This window comes from Trachypithecus francoisi, unplaced genomic scaffold (genome assembly GCF_009764315.1).
Source record: "Trachypithecus francoisi isolate TF-2019V2 unplaced genomic scaffold, Tfra_2.0 Lachesis_group12, whole genome shotgun sequence".
Classification (NCBI taxonomy): Eukaryota; Metazoa; Chordata; class Mammalia; order Primates; family Cercopithecidae; genus Trachypithecus; species Trachypithecus francoisi.
The window spans coordinates 93,347,991-93,374,081 of NW_022681457.1; the positions used below are offsets into that span (position 1 = coordinate 93,347,991).

Here is a 26,091-nt window from a genome sequence, read left to right on the forward strand (position 1 = left end):
TGGTACACGTACTGGCTTGTTTATTAGACAAAGTCTTAGAGACACAGTAAGGCACGAAGTCCAGGAAGGGGGCAGGGTCCCCTGGGGGATGTGACCAGGAACACCATGGCCTCAGTGCCAGATGCCTCACTGTGGTGGGAGCTCTCTGCCCTCCAGCGGCTCTGAGTGGCTGTCTCCAGCAGCCCGGCTCCCACGCAGCCTGAGGACAAGGGAGCCCTTTCATCCCGAGACGCTGAGTATGGGCAACAGGGGGGAGGGGAAGGAAGAGGGAGCTCCGCCACGTGTGTGTGGCAGGGGGATGGGGCTCCTCGGACCCTGAAGGCACTAAGACTAGAGGGCCCGGCTCAGGGGCAGGTCCTGGAGCTGGGGCAAGAGTGGGGGCTCAGCCTGGCTGATCGGTGCGGGGAGGGGGCAGGTTGGCTGTCACTGAGCTGAGAGGCACCAGGTGGCAGGAGGCACCAGGTGGCAGGCTGTGAGGCTGCCTCAACTGAAGTCGCGGTTGCGCAGGAGGAGTGGGGCTACCAGGGTCCACAGGTAGAGGAGCAGCCCTGCCCAGCTGGCACAGATCTTCACCCACACGGCGGTCCACGTGCTGATCATCTTCCGGGTCTCGCCGGGCCTGGAACACACCATCTTCCCCGTGAGCCCAGTGCCCAGTCTGGTGACTTCCCTCTTGGCCCCTGGCCAGTTGTGACCCCTGACTTCAACTCTGGCTTTTCCTCTGTAACTCCAATCTGTCTCTAACGTTTTTAACACCTGGCCTTGTGACCGTGGACAGAGCTCCTGACCTCGACTCCCATCTTGAGTCCAGTGTTAGTCCGTGAGATCGTGACCTGCCTCCTGGTCTCCAACCTTGTGATCCTAATTCTGGGACCTCAATCCTAGCCTCTGAACTTCAGACCCTGGAGCTTCTGACCCTAGTCCTGACCGTTACCCTTGATTCTGACCTTTGATCCTGTAACTTAGGAGTAGCTCCTGACCTTGTTACCGTCATTTAGTTCCCTGACCTTGCCACTTCAATCCTGGCTTTATGGCCTCCTACTATCAATTTTAACTTTAACCAAATGACCAAATTTGTGACACTAAATGACCACAATCCCAGCCCTAGACCTCATGACTTCTATCCTTGACCTTGCAACTTTGGTTCTGAACTCCACATCCTCATCCTAACCCTCCAACCATGAAGCCCAAATCTGACCCCATGACCCCTGATTTGTAAACCCCACCTGCCTTGCACAGGCCCAGCCCCAGCTGCTGTGCCTTCCCCGGTTCAGCCTCCTAGTGAAGGTGCGGGAGCTGAGCAGATGAAGGCACTGGTGGGGAAACTGGAGCAGGGAAGGGGCAGGCTCTATGGAGGGTCCTCAATACACACCCCCACCCCCAAGCCTTAAGCAGACATCAGGAAAACCCAGTGAGGAGAGATGTGTGGACCTGCACCCTGCACCCCTGGGATCTGTCCATGCCCCACCGGGCTACGCACTTGTACCAGTTGGTGAGCGTCATCATGATGTGCAGTGAGGCCAGCACCAGGCAGAAGTGGAAGAAGGAGTAGCTGTAGGTGACGCCGTCCTGCTCGTTGTCAAAGGCCCGGCCCTCACAGGCTGCCACCTGCTGCTGCTGCTGCTGTGTGGCCTCTAGCATAGGTGGGCCCTCCTCGGTCTGCATCAGGCTGTTCACCTGCCGGTGGTCTGAGGAGCGCAGACTGCAGGGGAGGGAGGAAGGTGGGCAAATAGATAGCCCTGGCGTTGGTCATAACACTGGACACAAATGGTCCCAGAGCCTCAGAGGCCAGCGACCTGGTTACAGGGCCCGGGAGTTAACAAACTGCTTTGCCTCTCAACTCTACCCCTACCCCCACTCCCATTTTCTGTGTGACCTTGAGCAAAACAATTAACCTTTCTGAGCCTCTGATTCCTTGTCTGTAAAATAAGGGATAATCGTACCTCCTCTAGACGGCTGCTAGGGGGACTAGACGGAATAATGATGTAAGGTCTCTAGCATAGTGCTTGGCACAGAATATAAATTCAATCAACAGTCACTATTGTTAGGATTGTGCCTTTGCCATTTCCATAAACATGTATCGAGTATGTAATACTACAAAGCACCACACCAGGTACTACATCCATTAAGAATGTTAATAATTAATCACGCTCGTTTGCTATTAATTTTAAGTTTCCATTTTATTAGTGTCAGGTGGTTTTACCAATCCCTTTACCTTCCCTTCATGCTTACACTAAAAAAAGAACAGCAGTAATGATTGTATGTCATGCTTTTCTGTGATAAGCCTTGATGTTTTTAACAGAATTTGATAGTTTGAGACATAAAAATTTTTGAAAAACCAACTCGCATTTCAAAAAAAGGGCGAAAAGAAGGAGAGCTGGATTCCAGTCCCACCACACCAGCAAATTGAGAAATCACCCCTTGCTGTGCATCAGTGCGTCTCTACCCACCCTACCCGCCCTATCCACCCTACCCACCCTATCCACCCACCTACCTTACATACCCTATCCACCCTACCTACCCTACACACCCTATCCACCCTAACCACCCTATCCACCCTACCTACCCTATCCACCCTAACCACCCTATCCACCCTATCCACCCTACCTACCCTACACACCCTAACCACCCTATCCACCCTACCTACCCTAACCACCCTACCCACCCTCTCCACCCTACCTACCCTATCCACCCTACCTACCCTACACACCCTATCCACCCTACCCACCCTACCCACCCTATCCACCCTACCTACCCTACACACCCTATCCACCCCACCTACCCTATCCACCCTACCTACCCTACACACCCTACCCACCCTAACCACCCTACCCACCCTCTCCACCCTACCTACCCTACACACCTTATTCACCCTACACACCCTAACCACCCTATCCACCCTCTCCACCCTACCTACCCTACACACCCTATCCACCCTATACAACCTAACCACCCTATCCACCCTAAACACCCTATCCACCCTCTCCATCCTACCCACCCTACACACTCTACCCACCCTATCCACCCTACCTACCCTACACACCCTATCTACCCTACCCACCCTAAACACCCTATCTACCCTATCCACCCTAAACACCCTATCTACCCTATCCACCCTATCCACCCTATCCACCCTACCCACCCTAAACACCCTATCTACCCTATCCACCCTATCCACCCTACATACCCTATCCACCCTATCTACCAAATACCATATGGATATCTCATGCATGGGAGCCCAGATTGGGTGGTCCTGGTCCTCATGGGTTACATATGCTTCTTTGCTGCTTGTGCTGTAAGAACCATGCTAAGAACAGAGCTGTGCCCCTGGGCTCTCAGCAGTGCATGTGCCAGGGAGCTGTGGGTGTGGAAGCGGCAGGAAAAACAGCTGTGGCAGGTCAGGGAGGGGAAGGGACAAAGAACCAGGGGCAGGGAAAGATTTCCAAGCTCCTCAGCCACCGGCCACCGTGTGCTCATGGCCTCCTCCCCACGTCTCAGTTTCCCTATCTGTAAAATGAAGGTAATCAGGCCAGGAGTGGTCCACTCCTGTAATCCAAACACTTTGGTAGGCTGAGGTAGGAGGATTGCTTGGGCCAGGAGTTCAAGGCCATCCTGGGCAACATAGTGTCTCTACAAAAGAAAAAAAAAACAGTTTTTTAAGTAGCCAGGCATGGTGGTATGCACCTGTAGTCTCAGCGACTCAGGAGGCTGAGGTGGGAGGATCACTTGAGCCCAGGAGTTTGAGGGGACAGTGAGCTATGATCGTGCCATTCCACTCCAGCCTGGGTGACAGGAAGACCCTGTCCCAAAAAAGAAAAGGGAGAGGAGTGGGGAGGGGAGGGGAGGAGAGGGAAAGGGAGAGGAGAGGACACAGAGGTAATTCAAGCCTTTCCAGCTCGAAAAGGAATCAAATGTGACAAAGAAGACAGATGTTTATGAACTGTATAGAACTGACTTAGAGAAAATGTTTTGAAAAAGGCCAAAACAGAACAAAATGTGAAAGAGTCTTAAAATGAACTAGCCCAGGGGCCTGGAGGCAGGGGTGCTGTTGGAACTGGGATGGATGGATGGGGGAAGATCAGGGGAGCAGAGCTAAGATTCCCTCTAGAGTTAAGGGCAGATGGAAAGTGGCACCTGGAGAAATGCAGGGTCACAGGGAAGCAACCTCAGGGTCTGCCAGATGCAGTGTAAACAATAATTAAACCTAATCTTATGATCTAGTGACTCATAAGAACAGCCACCCACGGCTACCTAGTTGTGCAAATGTTCACAATAATATGCAACACTTAACCTGGCAAGCTCCTAGGCTCAAGCAATCCTCCCACCTCAGCCTCTTCAGTCACTGGAACTACAAGGTGCACACCACCATGCCTGACTAATTACAAAACTTTTTTTTTCTAGAGACACTATGTTGCCTAGGCTGGCCTTAAACTCCTGGCCCAAGCAATCCTCCTGCTTCAGCCTGGCAAAGTGTTTGGATTACAAATAACTTACTACTTGCCAAGTTCCTTTCTAAGTGTTTTTGTTTTGTTTTGTTAATTTTTTTAAAAAAGACAGAGTCTCACTATGTTGCCCAGGCTGGTCTCAATCTCCTGGGCCCAAGAGATCCTCCCACTTTGGCCTCCCAAAGTGCTGGGATTACAGGTGTGAGCCACCATGCCTGACCCCTTTATATGTGTTTGACACATACTGATTCATCCATAGCCCTTCAACAATCCAATGAGGGAGGTACTATTTTTATCTCTATTTTACAGACAAGGAAATTGAGGCTAGAGAGGTTAAGTGACTTGCCCAGGATCACATAGCCAGTAAGTGGCAATGCCAGGCTCAAATGCAGGCAGTCTGGCTGCAGAGTCCACACAGATAAACACCTACTAAGATGTTAAACCCTTTGAAAAGAGCCACTATGTGACCTTCAGCATGAGCTGCCTTGTCTCAGGGGAGCATGTGGGGTCACAGCCACATCCACTACAATGGAGGTTGTCATCCTCTTCTTACTGAGGAGGAAACAGGAGCTCAGAAAGGTTAAGCCACTTACCCCAAGCCACACAGCAGGTGTGAAACAGTCCCTGGACCCACCAACCCCAGTCCATGCACCTTCCCTGACCCCACAGCTGTCTGTATCCAACTGAACTGGCCCAGTATGCAGGAAAGGGCCATGAGCCAGGAGGCAAGGTCATGCCTGACTCTGTTGCCCATTCATGCCATGCCCTCTGAGGGACTCAGTTTCTCCTCCCGCACAATGCAAGAGTGGAACACACTGAATGCGAAGAGCACCTTCCAGCTTGGTATCCTGGCTCCCACGCCCTCCCCTCACTCTGGCTCAGGATCCCCAATCATGATCCTTCCCCAGAATTCAGACCTGGCCATACCTGATGAAGAGGGTGCACAGGAGGAAGATGATGAGGCCCACAATGCTCGGCGCATCCCACCACTGGGTCTCATAGCCCTCAGGGCCTGCCATGACCGTCTCATTGCCCAGCTGGGTTGGCAAGTGGGGGTTGCATTTCTGTTCTGGGGATGGGAGCACAATCACCCTCAGTCCATGCAGGCCAGGCCTAGGTAGCCAAGTGGCCCTGAGGATGGCTAGAGAGCCACCCCAATAGACAGACAGATGCACAGCCAACCACCCCACTCCCAGCAACAGAGCGCTCAGCAGTCACAAGGGCAGAGAGACAACTCAGGAGCAGACGGGCCCTCCCATCTCATGGGAGGACTGAGTCTCAGAATGGGCTGGAGCAGGGATGTCCCTGTCACTTGTGAGGGTCCCCAACCCCACAGCAGGCCGATGCTGACCCAGGAACGAGGCCAGGCCTCCTTGAGCCTGGGCCCATACTCACCAGGGACACTGGATAGGGCTGACCAGGTGACAAACATGGTATAGAGGGTGATGACTGAGGCCTGCAGCAGACCCGAGTTGGGCTGGGCGTCCTGGCAAGAGTCATTCACTGATAAGATCCCTGCCGGACCAGAGACACCCCACCCTACCCAGCCCACTCACACCAGCCAAGGGGCCTCAGAAGCTCCCACCCACCGAGGATACCCCACCACATCCCACTTAGGGAAAACACCAGCCAGGCCACCTACCACCCACCTCACTAACCAAAGGCTGAGTTCCAACTCTTCTTTCTCTTAACACCCTCAGATTACCCGCCCTCCTCCCCTGCTGAAAACCCATCTCATCACACTCTGAATTCCTTCATCTCTGCCTGGCCCGCTGCCCGGCTCCTCCCTGCTCTCTGTCTGGAGAGCCTGCCCAGCCTCTCCCACTGCAGGGCCTTTGCCCTCGCTGTGCCCTCCCACTGACATATTCCTTCCCAGCATCTCCGCACAGGCAGCCCCTCTTCAGTATTCAGACAGGACTCCCATGGAGTCCTAGGAACTCTGACTAGAGCAGCCCTGTACCTGCCAGCCACCTACCTTTCAGCCCACACCCTCTCTCATGTTCCACGTCGCACATATTACCCAAAATCACCTCACTGGGCCTAGTCCCCTGTTGCCTGTCCTTCCCCACCCCTCACCACACATGCGCTTAAAAACATGGACCTAAACTCTGTGATTAAGAGCACAGGCGGCTGGGCATAGCGGCTCATGCCTGTAATCCCAGTGCTTTGGGAGGCTGAGGCGCGCAGATTGGTTGAAACCAGAAGTTCAGAAGTTCAAGACCAGCCTGGCCAACACGGCAAGACCCTGTCTCTACTAAAAATACAAAAATTAGCTGGGTGTGGTGGCGGGCACCTGTAATCCAAGTTACTCGGGAGGCTGAGACATGAGAATCACTTGAACCTGGGAGGCGGAGGTTGGTTGCAGTGAGCCGAGATCACACCACTGAACTCCAGCCTAAGTGACAGGCAAGATTCTGTCTCAAAAAACCAAAAACAAAAAAAATTTTAGGCCGGGTGTGGTGGCTTATGCCTCTAATCCCAGCACTTTGGGAGGCTGAGGTGGGCAGATTACTGGTTACTTGGGAGGCTGAAGCACGAGAATTGCTTGAACCTGGGAGGCAGAGATTGCAGTGAGCCAAGATTACACCACTGCACTCCAGCCTGGGCAACAGAGCCAGACCCTGTCTCAAAAAAAAAAAAAAAGAAAGAAAAGAAAAAGAAAAAAGAAAACCAGAGCACAGACTCTGGAGCCAGTCTGCCTGGGTTCAAATCCCAGTTCCCCATATGACCTTGGCTAGGCCTCTTCTCTAAGCCTTCGTTTCCTCACCTGTAAAGTGAGGATGAGGATGGTGTGAAGATCAAATAACATGTCTGAGGCCACTAACTACTGGCTATCATCATTATTGCTCCTTCCCTTCCTCACAGCCATATCCCCAACATCTAGAAGAGGGCCTGGTACACAGGAAGTGCTCAAGAGGTATTTGCTGGATAAATACTGATTGCTGTGTGACCTGGGACACAGACATTACCTTCTCTGGGCTTCAACTTTTCTTACTGGGAAATGAGACTCTGACTAGAAGGGAGGTTCCCAGCCTTTTTGCTAAAGACCCCTGAAGACTACCTAAGCCCCCTGAAGCTGCTGTGTGCTGAGATCTCAAACCGCAAAGCACCACTGGACTCACAAGGGGCTCCAGCGGTACTTTGTGAAGAACATGCAGTTCCTCTGGGAGCTCCTGCCCATTATTCCAGATGGTCTTGGATTGGAAATGTGAAATTGCACCTTCCTACACTACTTCCAGAGGTGTCTAGGAAACATCACCCAGGGACTCCCCGTAATGTTCTACTGATTTGCATAAAAACAAAAATGACAACAATAATAACTACTATAATAGCTAATGTCTGACAGAAATCTACAGGCCAGGCATGGAGTGTTTACAAACAGGATCTCAATCCTGAGAATAACTCCAACAGTAGGTCTTATTATCTCCACTTTATATTTGAGAGGCAGAGAGAGGTTAGGGCACCTCCTAAAGACACCCAGCATGAAGCCATGAGAGCCTGACTGTAACCTGGGGAGGCTGACCTGGGAGCCCACACACTCAGGCCGAGCCTCTGTGACGACAGCCCTAGCCCCAGGACCCAGGTTCCTACAAGAAGTCCCACCCACCAAGGGGCTGGGCCTCAAGCCGGGGAGGGACAGGCAGGCTCACCTGGACCTTGGGCAGGACAGCAGCAATGGACACACAGACACAGAAGGTGAGGTTGAGACTGATGAAGACCTTGCCCTCGTGGCAGCCGCTGGGCTCAGTGTAGTAGATGAACATCAGCGCCACGGCCGCGATCGACAGCAAGTAGAAGAGGAGAGTGAAGAAGAGGAGGCCTGGGCCAGAGGAGTAGTGAGAGGGTAGGCGTGGGGTGGGGCAGGAGGAATAAGGACCCCCACTCCTTCAAGGGGCCTTGTTGGCAGCTCTCCCCCCTCCAGCTCTCGGTTTCCCCATCTGAAGAATGACGTCACTGCCTTTCACCAACACCTTTGTGAGTCATTGCCCCACCCTGAGCTAACATGGTTCACTTGCTACCTTGTAATAAGGGAACTGTAACAATAAATACAATGAACACAAAACAGTCTTGCAAAAACTGAACGAGGTACAGGGCCGTCTGCTGTTGACCTGCTCTCCCTGTCCAAGAGGGACCGGCAAGTTTAGGGAGGTGTGGAAACCAAACAGCACCCAGGTGAGCCTTTCTCCTCGTTGTGTTCAGAACTGAAAGAGAACCAGGGACTCACCCTGCTACTGGGGTTTCAGGGACCAGATGTCACTTGAAGTTCAGCCTGGGCACTACCAAAAGGGCTTCACACGCTGCTGGCTGTGCATGGCCCACCCTGCAGGAACCCCCAAACAAGGCCCCTCCCAGGCCTCTCCAGGTCGGCTCTCCTCGGATCCCCCAGAAGTCACCCGGGATCAGCTGGCCCCCCCATCTGCCTGAGACAATTAGAATCTTGCCCTAAGGCAGTGGCTGCTCGGGATGCCCCCCAGTTTTATCTAGCTTCAGAGATCCTCGATTTCTCAGGCGGCCCCAGCCCTGTCCAGGCTCGAGTCCCTGCACAGAGGCAGGGTGGCAGCACTGACCTGCGTACCAGGCACGGGAGTCGCACTCCTCGGCCTTGCCCAGCCACCGCTGGTTCCAGGAGTGTGCAAAGTCGATGAGCAGCACCAGCTGGATGAGGATGAAGAGGAAGGAGCCCACGACGCCAAAGTAGAACCAGACTGGGTGGGGAGAGGCGAGTGAGGCAAGGAGAGTCCCTCTCTCACATCTACTCATTCAACAAGCGTTTCTGCTACGCCCTGCATTGGGGACACTGAGAAGAACAGAGTCCCTGCCCTCAGGGAGCCCCTAGCTATGCACAGAGGGCAGGATATGGGTCAGGGCAAGGCAGCTCCCCCTACCCCTGGGTTGCACAAAGGCTGTGTGGCCAAGCACCACAGTGCTGTCTCACGGGTGGGGAGTAAGGACCCAGCCAGCAGCCTGGGGTCCGTGTGTCCCAGCAAAGAGCAGTTCCGCCACATTCCTCCAACCTGCCGCCCCGCCTCCCTCCCCAGGGCCCCCCATGCCTCCTGCCAAGCCCGCCTACTGTTGGAGAAGGAGCCATCAGGGATGTAGAAGGCACCCACGGTGAGGCCCACCAGGATCAGGAACTTAAAGAACCAAAACCTATGGAAAGGGTGGGGGATGGACAAGGAAGCTGAGTGCAGGCTGGGAAACTGGAAGCCAGACTGGGCCTGGCCCCAGAGCCCCCTCCCACAAAGAGCAGGTGCTGGGAGGGGTGAGGGTAGGCTGTCTGATGGTCTGATGGGCACAGGAAGTCTCTCCTGGCTCTGGAAAAAGCCCTAAAGGGCAGGAGGAAGGACCAAGCAGCGCTGAGGGTGGTCACCCAGGTTCAGCCCCAGCTGTCACTGAAGTGCTGTGAGGCCTGAGGCTTGCTACCACCCTTTCTGAGCCTTACTCTTCATCTGAGAAATGGATATAACTCAGAGTTGTTCTGCATGCTGTGTCCTCCCGTGGCTCCTGACTCTAAGGGTGGGGTCTGCAGATCCCTGAACAAGCAGAGGAGCAGGCAAGGCACTGGGGGAAGGTCCCAGGGTACAGGCAGGGACCCCTCTCTCACCCATTCTGGATGGCAGCCCGGGGGTCCCGGCTGCTGCTCACGCAGAGCATGAGCAGGGTGAAAAAGAAGAAGAAGGCCGCTGTGGCGAAGCACATGCGGTAGACAGCGCGGTAGCCAAGCAGGGAGCCACAGTCGATGTGGCCCTGTAGGACGGTGGGGATCCCAGCCCCCTCCTCACACACCCAGGGCAGCTGTGGAGACAGACAGAGCAGCGTCAAGGCCCCACCCCACACAGAACCCTGGCAGCTCCCTTTATAAACCAAAGCCCTGATCTCCCAAGGCTGGCCAGGAAAGAGGCTCTCCCAGCAGGGGCTGGACCAGGCAGGGAGGGGAGCCCCCCACCTCTCTCTCCACTGCCTCCACCTCCATTCCTAGCCCTCTCTGGGGCTGAAGCCCTGGGAGGCAGCTCCCCAATTACATCGTTAATGTTTATTTCCCATAGCCTCAGCAACTATTGCGCTGTCTAAAGCAGGGGTTCCTGCCGGGCATGGTGGCTCACGCCTGTAATCCCAGCACTTTGGGAAGCCGAGGTGGGCAGATCATGAGGTCAGGAGATCAAGACCATCCTGGCTCACACGGTGAAAGCCCATCTCTACTAAAAATTAAAAAGAAAAAAAAATTAGCCGGGCTTGGTGGCGGGCGCCTGTAGTCCCAGCTACTTAGGAGGCTCAGGCAGGAGAATGGTGTCAACCCAGGAGGCAGAGCTTCCAGCGAGATGGCGCCAACGCACTCCAGCCTGGGTGACAGAACAAGACTCCATCTCAATCAATCAATCAATAAAGCAGGGGTTCCCAAAGTGTTCTCCACCCACCACCTACATCAGAACCACCTGAGATGCTTGGGAAAACAGAGATTCTGAGGCCCCTCTCCCATGGAATAAAGCCTCAAGGTGGGGTCTGAGAACCTGCATTTCTACAAACTCCCCAGGGATTCTCATCTTTATACAAACTAAAATGTGTATAAGGCACGCATGGTGATGCCCACGTCCCCCTGGGTCTGTGCTTGGCTGTAAAACACTGAGACGAAGGGAAGAGTTAGGAGCCCCGACCTGGGCTTGAGCACTAAGCGGGAGAAAAGCATCCATTAGGCCAGTGTCCAGGGGGCCAATAATGATTAATAAGACTTTCCAAGGAGACTGTGGCCTAAGAGAAAGAAGAATCCCCACAAGAGGCTCAAGCCCTCCTCCCCTCATTTCCCACCTCAGATCATCAGTGCACCCAAACACCCTGCCTCCTCTTCTGGATGAGCTGTGACCCCAAGCCTGGACCCTCTATCCTGGAGCCACTGAGGCCCCTCACTGGAGGCCGCCCTGCCACCCCTGCGGCACTCACCTTGTAGAGCTGACTCTCCACGCCTGGGCTCAGCATAATGATGGACACCAGCACCCCCAGGAAGAGGAAGAACGTGAAGATGAGGCGGCTCACGGTGGAGTTGCGACTGGCAGGGCAGCAGCTGCACAGGATGCAGGGGGCAGAACCGCAGAGGCAGGACGCCTGCAAGACAGCACTGTCACTCTCCCCTCTCCTCTTCACCGCCCAAGTGCGCACCTCCCACCACCTGCCCAGAGGTCAGCGGATCTGTGCTGCGCTAGGCAGGAGCACACTGTTCCCCAGACACCAGCCCATTGAACTTCAGGTCTGAGAGGGAAGCTGGGTCATATAGGGCTACACAGCCATTAACCACAGAACCCAGACTCAAACCTGGGTCTATCTCAAGTGATACTGTGGCTTGAGAGAGAGCCAGCTGAGGTCACATTGTTTCTTATGGAGGGAGAGTGGTTTAAAAAAAAAATCACAAGGCCAGCCGTCACCGATTACCTTTGTGACCTTATACAAGTCACTCAACCTCTCTGTACCTCAGTGTCCTCTTCCGTAACATAGTGGTATGTACTCCTCACAAAGCAGTTGTGAGAATGAAATGGAAATTCCCTATTGTAGCCCCCTTGGGCTCCCCTTCCCCACTTAATTTCTCCCCCCCCCCCGGGACTTCCTGCCGTCAGCGAGGCTTTATGTTTTGTCAGCCTCCGCTTTCCAGCAGGGCAGGAATTTTTGTGTTTTGTTCATTGTGATATTCCTAGAAATTGGAACAGTGCCTGTCACACAGCAGGAGCTTACAGGCTATCTGTTGAAGGAATATGAAGTGTTTGGCATGGTACCAGTCACATGTTAAGACCTCAGACAACAGCAAGTGCATAATAAACATCAGTTGGATGAACAGAATGATTTTCGGCTCTGAGGCTATACCAGCACTAGACAGCAGGTGGCGGTCTAACCCTTTCCCTCTCCAGAGTCCTTTGCCCCAGTTGCGGTCAGCCCTTCCCCTGTGGTGGCTGAAATCATTCAGGGGCTGGCGATGCCACACTATGCCACACCTGAAAAGAGACTCTCCCTCCTGGGAGCCCAGTCCACAGCCCAGCCTTTGAGGAAACAAGCCCCACATCCAGATACCTCTGATAAACTTTATCTTCCCCTAAACAGCCCCTACTCCTCACTCAGGGATTTAAGAGCCTAGAGAGCAAGAGACCTAAGCCCCACCCTCCTGGAGCCTACACAAGCAGGAAAAACACTCAACAAATCATGACTCACATCGTGACAAGTGCTAAGAAGGACGTGTGCCCACTGCCAGAAGAGTGCTAACGCGGCCTAGGTTTGATAGAGGGTGGCATGTCAGGGAAGCCCTCCTTGAAGAAGTGACTTTTAAGCTGAGAGCAGGCCAGGCGCGGTGGCTCACATCTGTAATCCCGGCATTTTGAGAGGCCAAGGCAGGAGGATCGCTTGAGCCCAGGAGTTGGAGAATAGCCTGGGCAGTATAGCAAGACCGGATCTTTTAAAAAGAAGGTTTTTCTTGTTTGCTTTTGTTTTGTTGTTGTTGTTTGAGACAGGGTCTTGCCCTGTCACCCAGGCCGGAGTGCAGTGGCACAATCTCAGCTCACTACAACCTCTGCCTCCTAGGCTGAAGCCATCCTCCCACCTCAGCCTCCCGAGTAACTGGGACTACAAGCACACACCACCATGCTTGGTTAATTTTTGTATTTTTTGTAGAGACGGAGTTTCACCAGGTTGCCCAGACTGGTCTCAAACTCCTGGGCTCAAGCAATCTGCCCATTCAGCCTCCCAAAGTGCTAGGATTACAGGCGTGAGCCACTGCACCTGGCCTTTTAAAAAGAAATAATTTAAAATAAAATAATAAGCTGAGAGCAGAGGGATGAGGAGACACTGCCAGACCAAAGGGAGGAAAGAAAGTTCCAGACAGGTGGCTTTGGGGTGGGTAGGGGCTGGACATTTGAGGAATAGAAGGAAGGCCCTTGTGGCCAAAGCTTGGTGTGCAGACAGTCAGCGGTGAGTATGAGGTCAGACAGGCTGGCAAGGCCAGACCACATAGGCACCAGCAGTCAGGAACAGGACCCTGGTTTTCATCCTAAGAGCAGTGCGCACCCACTTGAGGGGCTGGAGCCAAGGGTCAGGAATTGAAAGATGAGCTTTGAAGAGAGCAGGCTGGCAGAGCCCCTTGCTCCTCACAGACCTCCGCCCTTCTTTCTGGACTGGTCACAAGGCACACAGCACGCCCTGCTGGTGGGTATCTGCCTCCCCTCCTACTCTCCCCTAGACTAGAAATGCTCCTAGCCTATCTCTCGCTCACACAGATGCTAAACAAAATGCTTTGGAAATGAAACTATTCCTCATGGTCTAAATCAAAACAGTCTACCTGTCCAGCAACTTCTGGTTACATCTTGCAGCTGCCACCCCAAGACCTGCCTCCTATCCATGGCTGTTTTTGGTGGGTGAGAGGATAAGAAACACCTGAAAAATGTTTTATAGCCATAAAGCAGTGGTCCCAAACCTTTCTGGCACCAGGAACCAGTTTCAGGGAAGACACTTTTCCACAGATGGCAGCAGGGGTGCTGGCAGGGGACAGATATGGTTTTGGGATGATATTGTTCCACCTCTGATCATCAGGCATTAGATTCTCATAAGGAGCACGCAATTTAGATCCCTAGAATGCACAGTTCACAATAGGGTTCGCACTCCTATGAGAATCTAAAGCTGCCACTGATCTGACAGGAGGCAGAGCTCAGGCAGTAATGCTTGTTCACCTGCTGTTCACTTCCTGCTGTGTGGCCCAGTTCTTAACAGGCCATGGATAGATACTGGTCCATGGCCCAGGTGTTGGGGACCCCTGCTATAAAGAACATTCTGGTTATCAGATAGAGCGGGTTATTAGTCCTATTTTACATTTGTGGAAACTGAGACCAGAGGGGCTAAGAGACTTACCAGAGGCCACACAGCAAGTTGATACCAGCACTGAGATTCAAGTAGTATTAGTGACAGCTGCCATTTACAGAGGGTTACTCGGTCTCAGGCTCTCTGATAAGCACTTTATCTACATTAAGCTTCACTGATGCTATGAATTGTGTGGTTAACTTCCCATTTTCAAATGAGAAAACTGAGACAGATAGGTGGCATGACCAAGGTCACACAGCAAGTAGGCTGAGGAGCTGGGATGCAAATTCAGATCTGTGTGCACCAAGGGCCAGGCTCTGCCCATAGGACTACGCTAGTTCCCAGCTTGCTAATTCACTGATGGTCATCTCATTTAATTTAAATACATTCCAGTGATGAAAAAACAAAAAAGCAACACACACACAAAAAAACCCCAAGACCAGAAGACCAAGGGAGGCCAGTGGGTACTGATCTCAGGAGCCAGGTGCCCGGGTGCCCCGTCAGGTCCTGACTCTGGCTTGTTACCATTTACTTTCAATTTGAGACATCTAAGACACAAGAAAGCTGTTCCACTTTCAGAGAGCTTGGCCTTTCAGTTCGCTCCAGTTCTTAAAGATCAAAACTCCAGGTGCTCCTGATGCCTGAAACCTCAGGCTTTCCAAGGGCCTGATCAGCAGTCAGAGAGACCAGGTCAAAGAGAAAAACACACACTGCTTCCAGAGCATCCCTGGAAATGTTCATCCACCTTGGTGCATTCACAGAGACCAGGTCAAAGAGAAAACACACATTGCTTCCGGAGCATCCCTGGAAATGTTCATCCACCTTGGTGCATTCACTCCACCCTGGGATGGCTCCTACAAGAACCTCTTCCATTTGACCAAAATGTCATTTTATATATATTTAAATCTCTTCCTACAAAAATGCCAGACCATGGGAGTAAGGGTAGATGTATGCACATATACACAAACACACGGAAATTCATTGTGGCACTGATCATAATAGGAAAATAATAGGGGAAAAAATTGTTTTTGAGGCAGGGCCTCGTTCTGTCACCCAGACTAGAGTGCAGTGGTGCCATCTCAGTTCACTGCAACCTCCACCTCTGGGGCTCAAGCAATCCTCCCACCTCAGCCTCCCGAGTAGCTGGGACCACAGGCACCAGCCACCATGCCCAGCTAATTTTTGTTTTTGGTTTCTTGTTTTTTGTTTCAAGAAAGGGTCTGGCTCTATCACCCAGGCTGGAGTGCAGTGATGTGATCTCAGCTCACTGAAGCCTCAACCTCCTGGGCTCCAAAGTGGCCCTCCACTTCTGGATATAGATCCTCCCACCTCAGCCTCCCAAGCAGCTGGGGCCACAGGCATGCACCACCACACCCGGCTAATTTTTGTATTTTTTGGTAGAGACAGGGTTTTCTCATGTTGACCAGGCTGGTTTCGAACTCCTAGGCTCAAGGGATGCTCCCACCTTGGCCTTCCAAAGTGCTGGGATTATAGGCATGAGCTACCATACCTGGCCATTAGGGGAAAATTGAAAATAACAAAACACCCATCAATACACCATGGTACTCCATAAAACGGACTTCTCTGCTGAATGGGGCAAATATGTAGGTAAATTAAATGTATATAAATTGTATATAATTAATTGTATATAAATAATACTTGTATATAAATAATACTTCAATTAAGTTAAATTTACAAATATAAAGATTTTATATAAAGAAAAAACTTAAATAAGTTTTAGGTTTTGTGAGCCCATTGGAGTCTCAAGAAACTACAAATAACCTAAATGTCTAACACCTGGGGACAGCTGTGGCCCTTTCACTCCATGGAATGCTACAGAGCCAGAAAGATGAAGTCCCTGGCTACAGAGCAACATGGAATAATGCTTGTAATGCAGTGTGAAAGGAAGGCAGACTGGAAAACTGTTCCCACACTACGATTACAACCACTCCCCTCTTCCTGCAGACGCGCTCAAGGGCAGCAACGGAAAAGCCCCAGAACACTTACAGTGGCTGAATCTTAGCACCAGCCCAGGTTCTCAGAATGGAGAACTCAGAATTTAAGAAGCCCCGAGCCTTAGAGTCTTACAGCTGCAAGGTTCCTTGGCATTCAACGAATCCATTCTCTCTCCAATGAAGAACCACGCAGAAAGCATCTCGCCATGCTCTGCTGCTTGCACACTGCCAATGACAAGGAGCTCACTACCTCCCAAGGCAAGGCAGGTAGCTCTGGAGCCATGAGTGGTTTGGCATTATGTGAACAGTCTGTCACTGAGTCATTCACATTGTCTCCTGGTTGTCCTTAGAGTCAGGGACAGAAGTTCGTAGAACCACTCATGGGGTGCTGGGTGGGTAGAGGAGGCAGCTGAGGGCTGGATGACAGTTTTGAATTTTTCTATTTAAAACAAACTGGCCGTCTGGGCATAGTGGTTCATGCCTGTAATCCCAGCACTTTGAAAAGCCAACATGGGCAGATTACTTGAGGTCAGGAGTTTGAGACCATCCGGCCAACATGGTGAAACCTTATCTCTACTAAAAACACAAAAATTAGCCAGGCATGGTGACAGGCACTTGTAATCTCAGCTACTCAGGAGGCTGAGGCAGGAGACTTGCTTGAACCCAGGAGGCAGAAGTTGCAGTAAGCTGAATCACGCCATTGCACTCCAGCCTGGGTGACAGAGCAAGAGTTTGTCTCAAAAAATAAAATAAAGTGAAATAAAATATAAAACAAAGTGGCCCTCCACTTCTGGATATATATCCAAAAGAAATGAAGCAGGGACTCACATATTTACACACCCATGTTCATAGCAGAATTATTCACAGTAGCCACAAGGTGAAAACAAGCTAAATGTCCATTGGTGGATGAGATGAATGGATAAACAAAATGTGGTATATCCATACCCATACAATGGAATATTATTTGTTCTTAAAAAAGAATGAGGCTGGCCGTGGAGGCTCACACCTGTAATCCCAGCACTTTGGGAGGCCAAGGCAGGTGGATCACCTGAGGTCAGGAGTTTGAGAGCAGCCTGGCCAACATGGTGAAACCCTATCTCTACTAAAAATACAAAAAAATTAGCCAGGCATGGTGGTGCATGCCTGTAGTCCCAGCTACTCGGGAGGCTGAGGCAAGAGAATTGCCTGAACCCAGGAGGTGGAAGTTGCAGTGAGCCGAGATTGTACCACTGCACTCCAGCCTGGGCGACAGAGCAGGACTCCGTCTCCAAAGAAAAAAAAAAAAAGGAATGAAATTTTGACACATGCTATAACATGAATAAACCCTCAGGGCATTATGCTAAGTGAAATAAGCCAGACATCAAAGAACAAATATTGTATGACTCCACTTAGATGGAGAGAGTAGCCAAACTCATAGATTGGTGGTTATGAGGGGCTGCGGAGTTACTGTTTAGTGGGAGTTTCAGTCTGGGAATATGAAAAAGTTCTGTAGAAGGATGGTGCTGATGGTTGCAAAATAGTGTCAGTGTACTTAACGCTACACTTAAAAATTGTTAAAATGGTACATTTTATGTTATGCATCTTTTACCTCAACTTTTTTTAAGGGAGGGGGCAGGGAGTTTTCAAAGAAGAGCAGGAAGAGGGGAAAGGGTATTCCCAGCAAAGAGAATGACACGTGCAGAGCTACAGGGACACTGTATTTTCAGGGCAGCTGAAAGGGTGAGAAAACCTGCACAGGTCATGAAGTGGTGGCCAATGTTCCTGTATGCCATGCCAGGGAGTCTGGACTTCACCCTGAAAGCAACGGGGAATGATTGCGAAAGAAGAGGAATGGCAGCAGATTTGCATTTTAGAAATCTCACTTTGACCACAAAAAGACAGGCCAGGGGGTGGTGTGTGGTACTTTTGGGGGAAGGGAGGAGAGTCAGGGGCTGTTGTCAGTAATCCAGATGAGGGATGACAGTAAGAAGATGTCCTGGAGTTACTGTGTACCTACTGTGTGCTGGCGCTACTCCTTCTGACAATGCCATTCATTCGGGATTAATTTTTATTAGGGTTGTATTTATTAGATCTCCATTTTAATATACATGTCTTCTAAAATAAATTACAAGCCAGGTGTGGTGGCTCAGACCTGTAATCCCAGCACTTTGGGAGGCCAAGGCCGTTGGATAACTTGAGGTCAGGAGTTCGAGACCAGCCTGGCCAACATGGTGAAACCCCGTCTCTATTAAAAACACAAATAAAGTAAAGTAAAATAAAATAACACACAAACTCCTTGAAGACTAAAATAAAAGGTTAAAAGAGTAAATTTTTAAACATATATTTCGTCACAATTTTAAAAACGCAAAACTGGCCCCAGCAAGCATGCACCTTTCCACTTTCATGAACAACTCCATAACCGGCTGGGCCGCCCCAGGGCTAGTCAAAACACAGCAGAGAAGAGGTCAGCCGGAAATGTCCCAAGGTACACTTACTTCCCCCATGCAGTGCCAAGAATGCAGATCCTAATGCTGGCTCTGCCACAACTTGTAGTCTGACCTCAAGCAAGTCTCTCCTCCCCTCCGTGGGACTTAGTTTCCTCGTCTATAAAATGATCTCCTGGGGCAGGAGAGTACAGTGCCTCAGAGCCCAGGCTGTACAGTTAGGCAGCCCTGGGTCTCACTGGCTTCAGCACTACCTTGCATGTGGTCTTGAGTCATGTACCACTGTGGGGTGTTTATGGACTGGCCACTGCACACCAGCTTGGTGCTAAATATGCAGCTGTACTAACCTCAGTCCCATTTAATCCTCACAACAGGCTAAGGGGCAGACACCATTGTTCTCTCCACTTTACAGACAAGCGGATGGGCAAAGTGACTGCCCACAGTCACAGAGATGCAAAGAGACAAAGCTAGAATCCGAGTCCAGTGGTCTGACCCAAAGGCCTTTCACACTCCCTAGGATGTACAAGACCCTCTTTGCAGACTGGCCAAGTCATCATGTGCTGGCTTGCCTGGTGGCCCCATCCCCTGTGGACCCATCTTACCTCCCCATCCAAAGCAGGACCCACCTTCAGCCCAGTTCACCTTCAGCCCAGTTCCAATGCTGAGAAGCACAATCAGAAGATGAGTCACACCTGGCAGGGTACAAAAGTCTTCCCCACTGACCCATGCATGCAAAAAAAGCCCCTCCTAAAGCTGCCCAGAAATGCCACATAGAACTTCACTCCTGTGCAGCAAGTCTTCACTGCAACAGGATGGTACTGGTGTCCAGTAGTGCCCAACTGCGCCACTTAATGCTGTGTGGCTGTGAAGAAGTCACCTTCACTCTCTGAGCCAGTTTCCTCATCTGTGAAATGGGAACAATATTAACTGCCCCAGTGGGGTTGTTGTGAGAATTAAATGGAAGGATATATATATATATATATATATATATATATACACACACACACACACACACACTGCTCACTACAGTGTGGGGCCTAGGCCACTGCTGGACAGCTCCATGCCACGAGTGTTGGGATAGTTATCTGTAAAATGGGCTAACGATTTTATAGGGTAGAGGAGGTGGGGAGAGCCAATGAGATGGTATGGTGAGGGGCTCGGAACAGTACCTGGCTCAGTAAATGTCAGAAGCCAGAACCTCAGTAAACGACGGAGGCCAGAACCCCCAGGGGATGGCACTGAAGGGAGGGCCAGGTCCCTTGCTGATATTACTCACTAAGCTACCTCCCAATTCTTCCCTGGACCAACCCTGTGCCTCGGGCAACCAGGATGTGGGGAAGGGAGGGAAGGTGTGGGCAGAAGCCTGGACCAGGAATCAGATGTTGATCCTAACTGTGCAGTTCTCCATCCTTTCCCTGTGCAACCTTCGGCAAGTCAGCTAACTTCTCTGGGCCACAGCCTTCTCATCTGTAAACAGACGGTTTGAGCCAGCCTATCTGCTCTCAGCATTGTAGAATGCTGTGACTCAGAGACCAGCACTTGGCTTTGCATTGTCTCCAAATGGAATTCTCCACCCACCTTTCCTTGATGTTAGCAATAATTCCCACAGGGAGCACTTACGATGTGCCAGGAGCTGTGCCTCATCTCCTAACAGCATTGTGAGAAAGGTCCTGTTACTGTCAACTGCCAGATGGGGTGACCAAGGCACACAGGGCTGGCAGGCTGCCCCTCAACATCTCCACCGCCAGCCCAGTCCAGCAGGGCCTGTGCCTCACCAGGTGCAATCATAGCTCACTGCATCCTCCATCTCCTGGGCTCAAGTGATCCTCCTGCCTCAGGCTCCTGAGTAGCTGGGACTACAGAGTGCATGCCACCATGCCCACCTACTGCTTCTTCTAAGACCCCAGCCTCTCACTCTAAACCCATCCTCCCTTCTCTCCATCTGTTCTTCAAACTCCACTGACTCCCAACAGCCTGCTGGGAGCAACAGATGGAAATCAGGTCCACTGTGGAAGCTCTGCCTCCCTCACCAGGAAGCAAACCTTTGTGGGCAGAGACCTGGCCCAAACCTTGAATTCTTTGGGATGGGAGGGATTTCAGGCACCAGCTTGATTCCTCCTGCTGCACACGCACACGCACGCACACACACACGAAAAATGGAGACCTAGTGAGGCAAGAGGCTCTCTTGCCTCTCTGTCCTGTCTATGCTGATCTCATTCTCAGAAAATGGCTGTGAAGTAAATCTCTAGACCCCCAGCTCTCCCCTACATCCCCTCCCCCGCTCTCTCTCTCTCTCTCTCTCACACACACACACACACACACACACACGTCAGGGACAAAGGAAAGCGAGTCCCGAGATTCAGCAGCCGCTGGAGCCCCTTCTCCCTCTCAGGGCCTCTTTGTGTGGGGCCAGAGGGGGAGGGGGCTGCCTGAATGAACCTCAGATTTAATGAGGGGAAGAGGGAAGGAGGGGGCTGGGGAAAGGGAAGGGAGAACGGGCCTCCCAGCCGGGGTCTTGCTGGAGCCCCTCCCCTCTGTGGCTGCAGCCACAGAACAGAGGCTGGCCTCCCCCCAGGTCCCGAACCCGCGACCGGGCACTCCCCGCGCACACCCGAACCTCCCTCGATTCCTGCTGTCCCAAACCAGAGTTCCGCCCGGTGGTCCGTGACGACCCGCACCCTCCTCACTCGAGGGCAGCTAAGAAAGTCCGGGGCTCCCTCCCCTCCCATCCCAGTCTCCGCGCTGGGGCCCAGAGGGTTCGCTGCGAGCTGGGGAAGTGCCTGGGAGGCAGCGCCAGCCAGACTGAGGACGGCGGACGGGACCGCAGAGACTGAGGGACGGACGGACAGACGGACAGACGGACAGAAGACAGTAGACGGACAAAGACAGTCGGAGGAACGACGGACAGAGACACGAACCAGACAAATACGAACGGACAGGCGGAGCCCGAGCGACAGGAACAGACTGGCAGGCGGCCAGAGGGGCAGGGCAGGGCACTCGCCAGGAGGGACGGGGCCCGGCCGACCCACACACAGAACCAGGGGGTCGGGGACGGGGACAGAGGCCACCCCGAGGACCGCCCCAAGTGGGGCGACGAGGGCCCACAGAGCTGCCCAGACCCCGGGCTCCAGGTTCAATCTCTCCAGGTCCCAGGAGGGCGCCCGCCGAGCGCACTCCCCTCCTGCCCGCGGAAACCCGAGCTGGGACCGCAGCTGCCCGGCGCCTGCCGGTCGGGACTGAGCAGGGGGACGGGGGCAGCGAGATCGGGGTGCCGAGTGAGGGTCCGGAGGGCAAGCAGGCGGAGCACCGGCCCAGAAAGACAAGTTTGCAGGAAGGAAAAAGAAGAAACTACTCGAAGCAGAACAGAAGAAAGTGAGGGCCCGCAGCAGGAACGCGCGGCGCGCGCGGGCGGGCGCCGGGGTTGGGACTCACGCAGCTGAGCAGGGAGCAGGCTCCCAGGCAGGCCCCCATGGCGGCGGCTCCGGGCTCCCGGCGCCCGGCGCTAGGCGCGGGGCGCCGACTTCGGGATCCGGGTGCCGGGCCAGGCCCCTCCCCGGTCCCGGCCCCGCCCCGGCCCCGCCCCAGCTACCGAAGCTGCTCGACGCTTTCCGGCGGCGCTCGGGGCCTCCCCAGACTCACCTGGGGCAGGTGCCCGGGAGGAGGGACCCTAGAGAAAGGGGCCGTCGGAGATTCCCGCGGCCACGCGAGCCGCGCAACCTGACCCAACCTTGGCCCGAGCTCGCATCCTGCTCCAAAGCGAGCATTCGCAAAGCGACCTCGGTTTGAGCCCGTGTGACCTCAGGCCACTGTCACCCTTGGGGACAGAAGCCAAGAGGTGGTCACCGCTGACTCCTCAGTGCTTGCTGCAGAGCCTCTGCTCAATAAATAAGTGCTGAGGTTGAATGCTGAATGACTGGAAAAAGAAACTTCGGCAAGTCACTGCACCTCTCTGAGCCTCAGTTTCCCGGTCTGTAAAGTGAGGATACACACCTCATAGGATGGTTACAACACATGGTAGGTGCTTGACAAATGTAAGCCCCCATCGTCACTGTTTTCTTCTTCTTGTTTTTTAAGAGACAGGGTCTTGCTCTGTCACCCAGGCTGGAGTGCAGTGGTACAATCATAGCACCTGGGCTCAAGTGATCCTCCTGCCTCAGGCTCCTGAGTAGCTGGGGACTACAGGTGCATGCCACCATGCCCACCTACCGCTTCTTCTAAGATCCCAACCTCTCACTCTAAACCCATCCTCCCTTCTCTCCATCTGCTCTTTAAACTCCACTGACTCCCAACAGCCTGCCGGGAGCTACACACTCCCTACAGCCACCCCTGCTTGGTGGCTTATCACTCCCTAGGGATGCCCAAATTCTGGTCCCTAGCTAAGGAGGTCAGAAGGCCAGGAGGGGCGGCCACATTCCTGGCAGATGACTCTCCAGGGGTAGGGGTGAGAGACCCAGAAGTAGGGCTCTGTAATTACTCTCCCTTCACCCTTAGCCCTGTCCTCAGCCACCTCTGGACAAGACAATGTTGGGGAAAGAAGTCTCTGTGCCTCAAAGCTGGCCCCAGGGCCAAAGAGCTGGTTGACTGCATCCTTGGGTGATTCACTGGACGCCAGGCTTAGCCATTAATTGCACCAGGACTGTTCCACAAACACACCCTACACTTTCCCTCCTCCGCACTTTTGCCCACACAATGCCCTCCTCTTTTTTTTTTTTTTTTTTTGAGACAGGGTCTCACTCTGTCACCCAGACTGGAACACAGTGGCCCAATCATGGCTCACTGCAGCTTCAGCCTCCTGGACCCAAGTGATTCTCCCACCTCAGCCTCCCAAATAGCTGGGACCAGCAATGTGTACTACCATGACCAGCTAATTTTTAAAAAATTTTTTGTAGAGGTGAGGTCTCCTTACATTGGCCAGGCTGGTCTCAAACTCCTGGGCTTAAGCAATCCTCCTGCCTTGGCCTCCCAAATTGCTGGTACTACAGATGTGAGGCACTGCACTTGGCAGATGCCCTCCTCTTGAAGATCCTTCTCCTTATCCCTCTTTCTCCCCTTTGAAGCTTGCTCACATGCCATACCTCTCAGTGAAGAGAGCCACCACCATCACCCCCCCAACCCACTATCTGGCTCCATTAGGAATGTACATTCTCCTGATTCCCTCAAGCTTCCAAACAATATGGGCCTCCCTTATGGCCTCACAAATAACCTGAGCACATGCTCAACTTTCCCTATGGTACCATTTGAGCCCCACAAACAGCCCTGAGAAGTTGATTAATTCCCCACCCACTCCAGTTTACAGATGAGGAAACCGAGGAAGAAGTAGTGACATGCTAAATGTAAACCAAGCACTGAATAAACATTGACCGTGATCACAGTGGTGGTTGTCACTGTTGCTGAAGGCCACACGGCTCAGAAGAAGCAGAGCTGGAAGGCCACCTGGCCTGGCTTTCACCGTGATGTCCTACTGCTTCCCTTGAAAAAGTAGAGGTGACAATATCTAGTCTTCCTATTTTTCTGTCCAGTAATATTTCAGTGCTTCCCTAACCGAAGGCCTTCAGGAGACTGTGAGCCACCCAACAACGGTCTGCTCTCTAGCCATCCCCTCTCCTACCCAGAGCACAGTACAGGGCCTGGCAGTGAACGCTTGCTGGATGAATGTCTGACCTTTTACCTTAAGTCCACTTTCCTCCTTCTGCTGTGACTGACAGTCTGATCCCAAAACAACCCTACACAGTCATCTTCTGCACGGAAATCCTTTAGACTGAAATGCCACCAAGCAGTCTCAAGTGAGCCCTCCTCACATACTCCCATCCCAGGGTCAGCTCCCTTGGACACTTCTGCTCCAAGAGCTGAATTTTTCACCCCACAACCCCTCCCTATCCATGACCTAGAACAGTAGAAAGCACCCAAGACCAAGAGGAACGACCCCTAGGATTCTTGTTCTGCCACAGATGACCATGCCCTATGCCATCCTTGGGGGGCCACTTCATCCCACAAGGGGTGTCGGTCCATCCCTTTCCCTGAACTAGGGAGGGTTGCTCTGTTTAACCTCATCGAGCAAGCGTGAGCATCTGAGAAAGCATTCTCAGAAATAAGCAGTTATCTGCAAGGAACGAGGGATTAAGGTGACTGTATGTGTAAAGGGACAGCCACCCTGGCTTCAGGCTAAAATTTTCCAGAGCAAGGTAATGTGCTGCCACTGTCCTAGCCTCCCACCTGCCCAAGACCAAGGTCAGCTGGGCTCTCATATGCCCGGCATGGAGGGCATAACTCACTGTGTGGCTGGGTCCCGGTGACTCCTCCTCTTTCAGCCTCATGCTTCTCATCTGGAAAATAAAGATACGGTTTTTTTGCCCCAGCTATCTCAGGGGACTACTGAGGAGATGAAATGAGGACATAGATAAAGAGCTTCATTTCTTGGTGTTCTGGCCAGCCCAACAGCCTTTACTCCCAGCTTTGAACCTCCTGCATGGGGCCAGAATAGCTCTGTCTCTTGCACCCCCAAAAGCACGGTCACAGTCAGCAGCTATGTGATACTGGCAAATCACCCAACCACTCTGAGCCTCACTGGAGGGTTGGAATTCAGGATTCAGCTTCTCCACCCAATGCCGTGTAAACCATGTCCCTTGAAATAAACACGTAGGAGTCATTTGGTCCATTGCCCTGTGCCCATCAACCAGCCCAGACAGATGCTCAACTCCAGTTCCCAAAGGAAGCAGGCTCTGACTTCTTGGACCACCCATCCCAAGGTTCCCTAATCTGATTTCACTGGGCCTGAGTTTTTAAATCTGCAACATAGGAACGAACTCCTGCCCCGGCCCCAGTGCCCCCAATTCATTCTCACCCCATCACCTCTTACCATCCTCCCATCCATGAGGACTCAGATGTGTGCCGGCTTTGAGGCCTCCTATCCCTTGGGCTTCACTGTCTGTACTGGCCTCTATTTCCTGCTTCTGACCCATTTACAGAGCAGGGCTGAGGCCATCCCTTATGAATATGCATATAGGATAATGAGAGCTTGGGATTGGGGGAGCATCTGGGGAGAGGTATTCATGTAGGCACCATCCACTTTGCTCTCCCCATAAACACCCCCCAACCAAGGCTGTCCTTCCTCACAAAGTGTGCATGGGATTTCGGAGCAAAGGCTAAAGTAACAATAATCATATTCACAGCATGCATTTTTAAGAGCTTACAACATGCCAGGCACTCTGCTGGGATTATCGCCTTTAAGATGCATTTAAGGTAGGAACTATTGCCCCCATTTAGCAAATAAGGAAATTGATGCTCCAAGCAGTTAGGTAACTTGTACATAAATCATATGGGGAACATGCACAGTGATCATGTGCTGAGCCAGGGTGGAACCCAGGTTTTCTCAGGAGAATGGAATTCCAAAGCTGGTGCTCTAAACTCCTGCTGCCCAGATGTTCAGGGCCAAGCCAGGAGCCC

The 26,091-nt window shown here is 52.5% G+C and overlaps 1 protein-coding gene across 2 annotated transcripts; it reads right to left on the reverse strand.

Moving 5' to 3' along the window:
• On the reverse strand, positions 1–25,798 carry SERINC2 (serine incorporator 2). 2 transcript variants are annotated; one of them, XM_033227379.1, is made up of 11 exons: positions 25,505–25,798; positions 24,921–24,971; positions 11,382–11,543; positions 10,051–10,241; positions 9,517–9,596; positions 9,014–9,151; positions 8,096–8,265; positions 5,841–5,931; positions 5,373–5,514; positions 1,481–1,702; positions 1–619 (listed from the first exon to the last, which is right to left on the reverse strand). In XM_033227379.1, the coding sequence occupies exons 1-11, from the start codon at positions 25,517–25,519 to the stop codon at positions 484–486; spliced, it is 1,398 nt and encodes a 465-aa protein (XP_033083270.1). In that variant the 5' UTR covers positions 25,520–25,798; the 3' UTR covers positions 1–483. The 2 variants fall into 2 exon arrangements, with proteins under 2 accessions (XP_033083270.1, XP_033083271.1); XM_033227380.1 differs by lacking the exons at positions 24,921–24,971; positions 25,505–25,798 and adding an exon at positions 22,081–22,264.
• Between the last annotated feature and the right edge of the window lie 293 nt (positions 25,799–26,091).

Excerpts from the sequence above, each read along its gene's own strand:
- SERINC2 (XM_033227379.1), bottom strand. Across the intron at positions 9,152-9,516 it reads TGATGGCTCCTTCTCCAACA|TCTGGTTCTACTTTGGCGTC; the intron begins GTAGGCGGGCTT and ends CTCCCCACCCAG. Across the intron at positions 1,703-5,372 it reads CTGTGCACCCTCTTCATCAG|TCTGCGCTCCTCAGACCACC; the intron begins GTATGGCCAGGT and ends CCTCCCCTGCAG.